Source organism: Heptranchias perlo, chromosome 33 (genome assembly GCF_035084215.1).
Source record: "Heptranchias perlo isolate sHepPer1 chromosome 33, sHepPer1.hap1, whole genome shotgun sequence".
Taxonomy (NCBI): Eukaryota; Metazoa; Chordata; class Chondrichthyes; order Hexanchiformes; family Hexanchidae; genus Heptranchias; species Heptranchias perlo.
In genome coordinates this window covers 17,495,268-17,507,869 of record NC_090357.1, presented here as the reverse complement: position 1 = coordinate 17,507,869, position 12,602 = coordinate 17,495,268, and the positions used below count along the sequence as shown (strand labels likewise).

General features: G+C 41.5%; 2 protein-coding genes across 2 annotated transcripts in view; one reads left to right on the top strand and one right to left on the bottom strand.

Moving 5' to 3' along the window:
• The first annotated feature begins 3,914 nt into the window (after positions 1-3,914).
• LOC137301269 (uncharacterized protein CXorf65 homolog) lies at positions 3,915-10,596 on the top strand. Its single transcript, XM_067970727.1, has 5 exons — positions 3,915-4,020; positions 5,985-6,101; positions 6,759-6,833; positions 8,715-8,822; positions 10,529-10,596. Exons 1-5 carry the CDS (start codon positions 3,915-3,917, stop codon positions 10,594-10,596), a joined length of 474 nt encoding a protein of 157 aa, XP_067826828.1.
• Positions 10,428-12,602, bottom strand: part of LOC137301268 (potassium-transporting ATPase alpha chain 2-like) — a 60,332-nt gene continuing 58,157 nt past the window's right edge. The window contains exon 23 of the mRNA XM_067970726.1: positions 10,428-11,653. Within this exon, the coding sequence (XP_067826827.1) occupies positions 11,625-11,653 (29 nt within the window). The 3' untranslated portion in view covers positions 10,428-11,624. The remainder of the gene's footprint in view (positions 11,654-12,602) is intronic.

The window sequence follows — 12,602 nt, the reverse complement described above, 5'->3', positions numbered from 1 at the left end:
CTTTTTCTTTTCCTGTGTCATCCATCCTTCTTCCACCACTGTTTCACTTTCCATCGACTCTGCGTGCTCAGGGAAAGTCTCGGGGCTGGGTGTCGGGGTTTTGCTGGTTTCCTTGACACTCCCTACCGGCTCTTTGTCCTCATCCTGGTCATTGGCTCTTTCACAGGGGTCCACGGTGGGAGGGAGGGAGGGAGGGAGGGGCCTGGTCTCCTTTGGAGTAGCCATGACTGCTGCTCTCCTCTCCTGCATTGCCTCGCCTCTCGCTGCCTGTGCATAGCTGTGGCTGTGGTTTGGACCGGTCTTGTACATGTGACCAGCCTCTCCACACAGGTTGCAGTACTTAGCCTCCTGACAGTCCAGAGTCTGGTGGCCCTCCTTCCTGCAGATCACCGCCTTGCAGGAGGCCGCCTCGTGCCCTGGTTTGCCGCAGGATCGACACACTCTGGGCTGCCCCTGGTACGCCACATACCCACGACTCATCCCAATCGGGAAGCTTGAAGGGAGGTGAGTGATGTTTCTCTTGTCATCCACCCTCAGCGTCGCCTTGATGCTTCTCTTGCTCTATCATGTCCGCGATGTCGATGCTCCGATCCGCTCCGTCCATGTAGCTCTCGAGGAACATCAGCACATGCAAGTTGAGTATGTGGACCGTCAGCGTCTGTTCCTTCTCCTGTGGGAGCGTGAAGAGCGGCTCCGCGGTGAGAAGCGACAACAGCACTTCCTTCCCCTTCTCCTTGAAGGCCTGAATCATCTTTAGGCATCCTGCGCCATCCCTGAAGATCACGTCGAAGTCTCCACTCCTCGGGAAGTCCTGCAAGCAGATGTCTGCGGCCTCGAATCCACAGGCTTCGAAAAGAACCTTCCTCACGAAGACATTCCGTTGCTACAGCGAGGTTCCTTCACCAGTCCTTGCAGTCAACCTGACGGTGTTGCGCACCCCGTGCTCAGGTGCTTGGGGGGCTCTGGCCGCCATGTCCGCTGCAAAAAATAGTTATCACCCTACTGGAAAAAGGAGTTAAACCGGTCTCCGGCCAGCATTAGGATCCACCTCTACGTCAGCAAAGCTCCAAATGATTATAGCTGATTCTACTTGCTCGTCCTGAGAGAACCTCCTTCATGATCAAGGTCTCTCCCCTGCCAGATAGGTACCTCCAACAGTGAGGTATTGAGTCCCTAACAGTCCAGCGTATAAGGGTATTGCATCCATTCTTCTCTGGTCATCCAGAAGTACATACCTGAGTGCCCCCACATGAGTTTCCCCCCCAGTCTAGCAATGGTTTTATATCTGAGTCTCTGTGATCTACTGGGGGTATTTGACCAAGTCTGGAGGCTTGTTCCACATCTTCCTTCAAAATTTAGAAAATCAAAATTTTTTTCTAGAATACAAATATTTCCAAACAAGAAACAAGAAAGAACTTGCATTTATATAGCGCCATTCACAACCTCAGAACACTCCTAAGTACTTTTGAAGGGTACACACTGTTGTAATGAAGAAAAATGTAGCAGCCAATTTGCACACATCAAGGTCCCACAAACAGCAATGAGATAAATGACAAGATAATCTGTTTTAGTGGTGTTGGTTGAGGGATAAATATTGGCCAGAACACCAGGAAAACTCCCCTGCTCTTCTTCAAATAGTGCCGTGGGTTCTTTTATGTCCATCTGAGAGGGTAAACTGGGCCTCGGTTTAATGTCGCACCCAAAAAGACAGCAACTCCAACAATGCAGCACTCCTTCAGTACTACTCTGAAGTATCAGCCTAGATTATGTGCTCAAATCCTGGAGTGGAGCTTGAACCCATAACACTGATTTAGAGCTGCTACCAGTGAGCCAAGGCTGACTGGACACCTTGACGGAAAAGCAGAAGAAAAGAGATAGGGTAATAAACATGATTTATTACCCTGTGTAAAATTAGGTCAAGTTCTAACCACTTCAAGGAACAGAACTGCATGTTCCTTCATGCTAGTAATACATTGTAAATGGCCTTTTAAAAAATAAATAAAATACTATGATAAAAGCACCGTGGCTTAAATTGGCAGGTTAAAGCTTCTCAACAATGACCTTTTCTTACTCTGCATTAACATCTGAAAAGTATCCAATAAATATTTGAGCCATTGCTTGTTAATAAGTAATGGGATACCATATTTACCTTTCTCATTGAGCATATGTTGCCTCAGCTGAATTATTTATTTACTTGCTTTGTGATGGGAGCACACTGCAACAAGCCCAGTCTTGCATCGCTGTTTATAGTTACATGAATGTTGCAATTATCTTCCGATGGATTTTAACTGTCAAAGTTTCAGAATCTTGTTAGAATTTTACTGGAGTGATTGTAACTCATCATGTTTATTACAGTGTTATATGGAGGTAAGTGTGAGAAATCTTTTACAATTAAAATAATTGCCTCACTCCTTAAATGTTTAGTTTTAACTGCAGAATCCTGTGTTTCTAAACCTTGCTGTATGTGGTAAAAATTAATAGTCAGACCAGAGTGTTACAGACTCCTTGGGACTGAAGGTTCAACCAATTACGATTTAAACATCTCTTCTAAATACAATGGATCTTCAACCAGGAGCACGAAATGGAAGGTTTACAGTAACAGAAATAGTTGTAATGTAATCTGTCACATTTATTCATATCAGTATTCTGTGCAAATAATAATTATGAAGAACATCTAAATTATATTGTTTTGTTTATATTTATTTCCATAGTATTTTGGATTTTATGAATTACAGTTGATAATTTATGGATAGTTGTCATAGTGGTCAGCTGTTGGACACTGACACGTTGCTGATTAAAAGTAAGAAATGATCCACATTTTTTCCCCTCAAATGATTAAACTGTTAATTGCATGGTGTATGTAAAAGAATGTTTCTATTTAAAACTAATTAGGTTCTATAACTTAGGGCACTGTTGAACGCTGCCAACGTTTGGACCATTTTCCACCCAGTTTATAGGTACAAATGCAATTTGCATTGGCACAAAAGGGGGGTATACAAAGGTGCAAAAGGAGGTATGGTGCCCATTTCCCCCTGCTCCCCTCTCTTTCTGGCCACATTAGGTAACATGATACAGCTGAAGCGCATGTTTGCACCAGTCAGAATAGGGTAGATAGACATAAACTATTTCTTCGGGTGTGGGAGTCCAGAACAAGGGGGCAGAACCTTACAATTAGAACTAGGCCGTTCAGGAGTGATGTCAGGAAACAATTTTTCACACAAAGGGTAGTGGAAATCGGGAACTCTCTCCTCTAATGAGCTGTTGAGGTTAGGTCAATTGAAGATTTCAAAACTGAGATTGATAGATTTTTGTTAGGTAAGGGATATCCAACCAAGGTGGGTAAATGGGGTTAAGATACAGATCATCCATGATCTAATTGAATGGCGGAACAGGCCCGAGGGGCTGAATGGCCTACTCCTGTTCCTATGTTTCTAGACTCTGACCAGGCTGGTACTCTAATTGCCATACAGACCAGGAAAGTCCTAGGTTCAATCCATGGTCTGTGCTGAGTTAGCTTATCTCAGTATGAGTAGGAGGTAGGGCTACTACAACTGACTTCTCTTAGCTCAGTCACAATTCCCATTCCCAAGTGCTAACCGTTGAGTCCTGTGCCCTTGTGGATGCCAATGTTCGGCTGGGCAGATATCAGTGATTGAATATCTCATCCACATTCACTGACTGGGCTTATACATGAGGATTGGCCAATTGGGCAAGGTCATCAAGTAACTATACTCCAGCATGAGTTGGCACCATCAGGAAAAGGAGGGGAAGAAATTAGGGGAGAAGTTAAATATTTAATCATCAGATGAAATATTGATTATAGTCAAGACATTAAATTCTCCTGTTCTTATTCATTCATTCTTTGTGGCACATAAGAACCATAAGAATTATTCTATGGTTTTAATGATGGAACTATGTACATGTTCACTACAGATAATGAACATGGTCTCTTCAATACATACTGCAAGACCCTGATTTTGCTGGACTGCATTAAACAGAACTGTCACCTTGAGACTGAAGGTAAGAGAAACTACCCAAAGTTGCCATTTTTCACATCTCTCATTTCACCAAAGAAAAGGGGTCCCATAAGTATAGGTAGGAAATGGCTCCATTTGTAACCAATGTGCTACTTGTATACTCATATGTTCTGCTCTTTGACCCTCAGTTTGACTCCACCATTGACACAAATCTACCAAATGTCAATGGTACAATTACATGAACTTTGCATGTCAAAAATTGACCTTGTGTAAATTTTGGAGCTCTTTATAGTAAATGACACAATTAAGATTTTTTGTTCAAATGCGTACAAATGGGCTTGGATACAGTGTGCATGGTTTCCACACTGAAAGAAAAGATAGGTTGACACAGTGGTCAACAAATGATCGGTGAAGGTTCGTGTCAATAATTCGCCACATAGTGAATTCCCAATCTCAGCCAGGTAGTTAAGGAGGGGCAGAGCTGAAGTCAAATACTATTTTTGCTTGTTCGTTCATGGGATATGGGCGTTGCTAGCAAGGCCAGCATTTATTGCCCATCCCTAATTGCCCTTGAGAAGGTGGTGGTGAGCCACCTTCTTGAACCGTTGCAGTCCGTGTGGTGAAGGTTCTCCCACAGTCCTGTTAGGTAGGGAGTTCTACGGGGAAGAACTAGGAGGAGGATCAGAAGGAAGATCTGTCACTCTGCACCACTTTTGTGTACCAGCTAGAAGCTGGCTCTGGAGCAATATCAGCAGAGGCCTGGGAGTAGGATTTGCACCCACTTTCTTTGCCAGGTATTGTAGTGATGTCCAGAAGACAGAAAGAGAGGAAAGAAAGACTGGGCAGTAAAGAGCCAGTCAAAACAAAAGTTCATTCTTTCAAACCTTTGTTTTAAATTTATCATTTATTTGTTCTCACTGCAATCATCAAAGTACCTTGAGAGACCAAGAGATTTCAACGTAAAAATGGTTGTAAGAACTTTCATTGCAGTTTGTAATGTGATTATAAATAGGGGGTGAATTTCCAGAGGGGTTCTCCCGCTTGTTTGCTGTAACTTTGGTGGAAGAGCCATGAAAACCCCGGATAAATGACATAAACGTGGCTCCTTCTGCCGAAGTTCTGATGGACAGCTGCAAGAACCAAAGCAGTAGAGAAGATGTTTCCACTTGTGGGGAGTCCAAGAGTGTGGGGTCATAACTATAAGATAGTTACTAATAAATCCAATAAAGAATTCAGGAGAAACTTCTTTACCCAGAAAGTGGTTAGAATGTGGAACTTGCTACCACATGGAGTAGTTAAGGCAAATAGCATAGGTGCATTTAAGGGGAAGCTAGATAAGTGAGGGAGAAAGAAACAGAAGGATATGCTGATAGGGTTAGATGAAGTAGAGTGGGAGGAGGCTCGTGTGCAGCATAGACCAGTTGGGCCAAATAGCCTGTTTCTGTGCTGTAAATTTAATGTCATTCTATGTAATTAACCCATCCATTAACTATTGAGTATCATTATTGGCAGATCTTCTTCCTATTGTGGTGTCACCATGGAGTACTATTACAAGTATAACCATTAATCTTTCAATTCCAGGTTTTCAATTAGCTGAAAAGACAGCTGTCAGAGCCAGCCAATGAAAATCACATTTCTAAAACTAGCTCCCAACTCCAACATGGAGGCTGGAGAAAGAAGATAAGTGAAAATGTCTGTTTTTTAGGTGAAAAAAAGGTTGGAATATATTTGAAGAGGTAGCAAAAAGGTAAAATTACAGCTAAAAAAAAAATAAATATGCTGGAGACAGAATAGAAAAAAAACAAAATGGGGGAAATAGGAATGATGTGATGTCAGCTATCCAAGGGTTAAAAAAACACAGCAGTAAAAGGTTTTGAGAAATAGTTAATTCTAGCTGTTTGTAAAGGAGTGTAAGAAATCTGTAGCATTGTGGGCAAAAGCTGATATTTCCCTTTCCCAGTAGTTTTTGCACTGACACTGTTCTGTTCTGTTGTGTCTGCACTTCAGGCGAGGTTGATCTATCAGATGAGAGTGGACTGGTGAAGAATTTATTGCAAAACCAACATTGCTACGCCTCTGACATCCTGACTGAACGAGAGGTTTACGTTCTTGTTGGTGTGAACAGTAAGTAGGTTCCTCTAAAGAAATAAATCAGGTAACTATACACCAGTCAACCTAAGTGGGTAAGCTTCTAGATGCCATAATATAGGGTAAAGTTAATAGACACCTAGAATGAGATGGATTAATTCATATCTGAAAATGTAATAGTATTCTTTGAGGAAATAATAGTGTGTTGATAAAAGAAATGCAGTGGATGTTGTTTATATGGATTTTCAAATGGGGTTTGAGGGAATCGCTATCAGTCACAAAGGATCTGGTACACATGAAAGCAGAAAAAGCAGCAGTAAAGGATGGGAGCTGGAGAGATAAACAAACTGTTACTTGCAAACTGATGATTGAGTTTTACAGCAAGGCAAAACTGAAAAATAATATGGGCTAGTAGAATTTGAGGTAGCATCCATTCCTGGAAGGGAAGATAAAGGAACCTACCTTATCCTGTAATGCACCTAGCCCTGGTGACTGGTACAGAGCGGCACATGGGAACCATAGCTGTCCTGATCCAGACCATTCTACCCTCCCAACTGGAGGAAGAAAGCAATGAGCTAAGAAAGCAGCGCTAGTTGGGATACAAAAGGAAGAATGTTTAAGAACTGCAAGTATTTTGTTTTGTGCCTTGGAAAAATGTTTATCACCCTGAGTCTGTATTTCTGTATCTTCTAGAGCCTGCCAGTTCCTCCACATCTGTTTATGTACCATTACTGAACAATGATACTATTGTCAACTCAAAATTCTTAGGTAGGTTGAAAAGGGCTCACAGTTTTCATTCCTCACATGGGAATTAAGAAAGCAACTCTGCTCGTCAGCTTATAGAATGAGAATCCATTTCTAACAAATATATCCTAGTAATATATTTTACAGTACAAACTGCCCCATGTAAGTAACAACTAGAGGAGCCAACCTGTTAGAAAACCTGTTCAGAAGCAGAAGCAGCATATTATGGAGTCAGCCTAATGCTCTGTATGGTGCTAGGATGTTCGTTCAGTGATCCTCAATGTGCTGAGTTCCTGATATCAGCCACTCTGCAGTGGAGACACTCTGAGTGGCCCACAGGGAGAAAGAAAAAAATGGAGGACGTCACCTCTCTGGCACCCCCTACAGGCTGGCTGCAGAGTGGAAGTGGTGGAGGATTGGCAGCAAGTCATTTGCTCACTTTCTCTTTTGAGAAACAAGGAAGGGAAACAGGAAAAATGCTATAAATGAGATGGAACCTCACTCCGGAAGCATAACCATTAATAACAACATCCAATTAGAGATCTCAATGCTCACAGTATGGAATCAGTTTCACAGAGATAAAAAAAAGTTGTCACAGTATATTAGATAAATGTTATGATGTGGAGATGCCGGTGATGGACTGGGGTGGACAAATGTAAGGAATCTTACAACACCAGGTTATAGTTCAACAGTTTTATTTGAAAATCACAAGCTTTCGGAGGCTTTCTCCTTCATCAGGTGAGTGTGGGTTTCCCTGAAGGTTACCGCATATATAGTCAGAGAACAATACCTGGTGATTACAGATAATCTTTCCAACTGCCCGTTGTCAAGGCAATCAGACAGAGACACATTACATACAGGACTACTGAATATACAAACGGTCCGAACCCTAAGACAGAGAGAGAGAGAAACATCCGAAAGGAAGAGAGAGAGAATGACCAGTTATATTAAAAACAGATAACTCTTTTTTCGCTGGTGGGGTTACGTGTAGTGTGACATGAACCCAAGATCCCGGTTGAGGCCGTCCTCATGGGTGGGGAACTTGGCTATCAATTTCTGCTCGACGATTTTGCATTGTCGTGTGTCTCGAAGGCCGCCTTGCAGAACGCTTACCCGAAGATCGGTGGCTGAATGTCCTTGACTGCTGAAGTGTTCCCCGACTGGGAGGGAACCCTCCTGTCTGGCAATTGTTGCGCGGTGCCTGTTCATCCGACATAAGAACAGGATATGACGCTCGACTCGTCGATCGAAAGAGCTACCAATTAGTCCCACTCCCTGCTCTTTCCCCATAGCCCTGCAAATTTTTCCTTTCTTTTAAGTAGAAATCCAATTCCCTTTTGAAAGTTACTACTGAATCTGTGTCCACCATCCTTTGAGGCAGTGCATTCCAGATCATAACAACTGGCTGACTAAAAAAATTTTTCCTCATCTCCCCCTGACTTTTTTGCCAATTATTTTAAAGCTGTGTCTTCTGGTTACTGACCCTCCTGTCAGTGGAAACAATTTCTCCCCTATATACTCTCATAATTTTAAGCACCTCTATTAAATCTCCCCTTAACCTTTTCTGTTCTAAGGAGAACAATCCCAACTTCTCTAGTCTTTCCTTGGAAAAGTGCCATGGGATCAATCAGCCTGATGACTCTAGTTTTCCATAATAACCTCCAAACAGTTTGATTTCTCCAATAATTACTGAGGCAACAAAGGGTGTCTTGTTAGAAAAGCCTAAATCGCTGTGTCATCTTGAGTAGGTGTTTGAGATATCTGTGCTTGTTTTGGTCTCTGCTTCACCACTGCTACAATACAAATTGGTTTAATAATGAAAGTAAAAACCCAACATTTAGAATAGTTGCAGCCAGCCTGGGTGAGTAGAGATTCACGGATCTTTTTGTTTCTCTTTTCTTGAAGCTAAACTAGGAGTCCGTCTAGACTCTCGAAATGAGTCCCGAGTAAAAGCAAAGAAGCCACTCAAAAAATCTGCATCGCCATCTCCATCTCTCTCATCCACCACAGATGGTAAGAAATCTCATTTTCTACATAGGAACAGGAGTAGGCCATTCAGCCCCTCGTGCCTGCTCCGCCATTTGATAAGATCATGGCTGATCTGTGCTCTAGCTCCATATACCTGTCTTTGGCCCATATCCCTTAATACCTTTGGTTGCCAAAAAGCTATCTATCTCACATTTAAATTTAGCAATTGAGCTAGTATCAATTGCTGTTTGTGAAAGAGAGTTCCAAACTTCTACCACATTTTGTGTGTAGAAATGTTTTCTAATCTCACTCCTGAAAGGTCTGGCTCTAATTTTTAGACTGTGCCCCCTACTCCTAGAATCCCCAACCAGCGGAAATAGTTTCTCTCTATCCACCCTATCCGTTCCCCTTAATATCTTATAAACTTCGATCAGATCACCCCTTAACCTTCTAAACTCTACAGAATACAACCCCAATTTGTGTAATCTCTCCTCGTAACTTAACCCTTGAAGTCCGGGTATCATTCGAGTAAACCTACGCTGCACTCCCTCCAAGGCCAATATGTCCTTCTGAAGGTGCGGTGCCCAGAACTACTCACAGTACTCCAGGTGCAGTCTAACCAGGGTTTTGTATAGCTGCAGCATAACTTCTGCCCCTTTGTACTCCAGTCCTCTAGATATAAAGGCCAGCATTCCATTAGCCGCCTTGATTATTTTCTGGCTTAGCGACAAACTAGTATTGTTCTCACTGACTAACCTGTGGACAGGTTTGTTTAGATAATCAAGTACTCCACCAAAAACAATTTATTTAATCATTTATCTCTTGCTGTTTGCAGGACCTTGCTCTGTACAAATTGGCTGCTGCTTTTGCCTACGTAACAATAGCCACATTTCAAGAAAAGTAATTCATTGGTTGTTAAATGCTTTGGGAGGCCTGAGGACATGAAAGGTGCTAAATAAATGCAAGTTCTTTCACACTCCTATGTATAGCAACCAGGCGTTAAAGATTTAAAATGTTAGAGAGAAAAAAAAAACCAAAGGGCAAGTCAACCTCGACCACTCACCAACATCTCCTACTCATTAAGCATAAAACAGCATTGGCAGAGGCTTGTCACATTCTGTCCACCTTCTCAATCAGGGAATAGTGTATGTGATAGAAAGACAGAACTTACATTTATAAAACGCCATTCATGATCTCAGTACATCCCAAAGTGCTTTACAGTATATTAAGTACTTTTGAAGTTTAGACGCTGTTGTAATGTAGGAAACACAGCAGCCAATTTACAAACAGCAAGGTCCCACAAACAGTAAGATGATAAATGGCTAGATGGTGTTTTAGTGATGGTGGTTCAGAATAAAAGTTGACCAGGTCACCAGAAGAGCTCCCCTGTTCTTCTTCGAATAGTGCCATGGGATCTTTTATGTCCACCTGACTGGGCCTCAGTTTAGTGTCTTATCCAAAGACGGCACCTTCAACAATGCAGCACTCCCTCAGTACTGCACTGAAGTGTGAGCCTAGATTACGTGCTTAAGGTGAGAGTGCTACCACTAAGCCAAGGCTGACACATGATGCATGGAACTATATTAGGGGAAAATTTAAATTGGCGAATTAAAAAGTCCGGACAAGTGTACAGGTCAGCAAGTGAATGTTGGTTTTTATTAGTCCCTGTTGTTTTACTGCAGCTTTGTGTTATAAATATGATGCTTGTTTCCTGTTAGGTAATGCTTTTTCCCCCATATTTTGTTTGTCAGGTAAGCAAAGTACTTCACCTCATGGGGGACGCAAACATACCCCAACACCTCGATCCGGTAAGCACTGAGCCTGAAGTACACACGAGGCTGTCTACTTAACAGTGATGTTATTGTTTATTTGTCATTCTAATTGTTCAAAATCATAAAACATTTACCAATTTAATTAAAGAGTTATATTTTGAAGATATAATAACTTGTAAACAGAGCTATTTTCTGGTCACAAAAATGATGGAACCGTGGCTTTTGAAATTGTTCTACAGGGCAAGTAACTACCAGTCTTGGAAATCAACAAAACAAAGCAAATTATTGGCCAGAAATTGTCATACTCATATCGAATTTCTCTCCCAGCCATTTTACTGGAGGCATTTTCCTATTCAAAATAAATGGGTTAATATCATTAAAATAGCAGAGAATTTGAGAGAAACGTGTTAAGTCTTTGTACAATAACATTGCCCACAGGTTTATGTTTCTGACCCTCTCAGTTAACTTTCTTCCTCTTCCCCCTAGGTTTATTGTCAAGTGCTTTATTTTCACCATTCAGAATCTTCCTGGCTCAGATTAATTCTACACTATACAGAGAATGTAAGAGTATAAAATTGTGAAGTAAATGCACAATAGAATATATTCAACGTTTTCATTTTCTGTTGATTCAATAACTTGATTTAAACAATTAATAAGGTGCTGATTAGATGAGAGGCCACATATATGAGTATTTAATTAGAAATTCATTTGTGCAAACGGCCAAGGTGCTGGGATATGATTGTAATTTTTACACTAATCCCAAACCTGAGTTGCTTCTAGAGAACTTGTAGAGTTAAGTAACCAGCAAATATTGGTAGGTTTAAACTGGAATCTCTCCAAGTGTAAAATACCAAAATTACTGCTATCCAACTTTACAGTTATGTAGAAGCAAAAGATGAAGATAGAATTCTATGTGGTTTTAATGCTTGTTTAGCAGAGTGACGGTTCTTCCCTTCTTCCACGTGCCACTTTCTTTGATGCTGCTGGCTAGACCTCGTCTTCTCAGTTTTATACCCACACATGAGATCTTCAGTCCAGTGGTGGAGGGGTTGCGCATAGAATCACAAAAAGACCTTCAATAGTACATGTTCTTATCCCACCAACCTGTAAAAATCACGTTGTTCAAATATTAAGACTATCATGATTTTGTAACTCTGTATGTGCAATAAATTTAACTGAATTAAACGATTTCCCTGGCAACAGGGAAAGATTCAGCATGTCCAGAAATAAATGTGCAGGCTCACCACTTTGCATGGCGTGATTTAAATTCAGTCAATAAATTAAAATCCCCCAAAAGCAAAAGCCCGCAAAAAATGTTTAAATTCTGAAAAAACGCAAATAACACATGTGGCGAAATGCAGCAAATCCTCTCCCAGGAATGCAAAGTAAAACGTAACACTAACAACTAACTTAACACTAACGTACTTGCATATAAGAAGCTTGCTTGAGCGAGCCAGGCCCCAAGAACCCTGATGGGGCCCATTTCAACTTATGAAAGTAGCAAACTGTAGGTGAGCACTCACCTGAAGTTGGGAAGTTCCACAAGGGGCCATGTTTACATGATCCCATACACTGTCGGGCACCCTCCTTAGACCCTACACCCTTAGGAATCTTCCTGCCTTTCCATGATCATACAATACTAATGACATTCACACCTACTGGTAGCACAGCATAACGTTTGCTCCAAAAAATGCTGGCCAGGAAACTCTATTTCCCAATCCCTACATGCTTCCTGCAAAGCTCTAAACTGCTGGCAGAGCCTCAGAAAATGTATTCCTAAATGACTAAACTAGAATAAGAGTGTGAAGCCTGAAGAACTTTTTCTTCTGTGTGGAACAAAAGTAAGGGCACTGCTACCTGTGAAGAAAGAAAAAGGTTCAGGAGGGACTGCAGAATGAGGCCTTATAGTCACTATGAGCCTGTGGGGTATCACACAGCTCATTAGGCCACTTTGAGAGTCTACTGCAGTTTCCCACCTTTTTGGATGATAAGACTATCCATACATAATAAATGAGGAAGATTCAGGGCATGATTTAATTTGAAAAAAAGACAA

What these genes read in the sequence shown, in the direction of transcription:
- LOC137301269 (XM_067970727.1), top strand. Translation starts at nt 3,915, where the DNA reads ATGTACATGTTCACTACAGATAATGAACATGGTCTCTTCAATACATAC. An exon ending in CGTTCTTGTTGGTGTGAACA is followed by an intron (nt 6,102 to 6,758) that starts GTAAGTAGGTTC and finishes TGTATCTTCTAG; the next exon opens with AGCCTGCCAGTTCCTCCACA. An exon ending in TCTCTCATCCACCACAGATG is followed by an intron (nt 8,823 to 10,528) that starts GTAAGAAATCTC and finishes TTTGTTTGTCAG; the next exon opens with GTAAGCAAAGTACTTCACCT.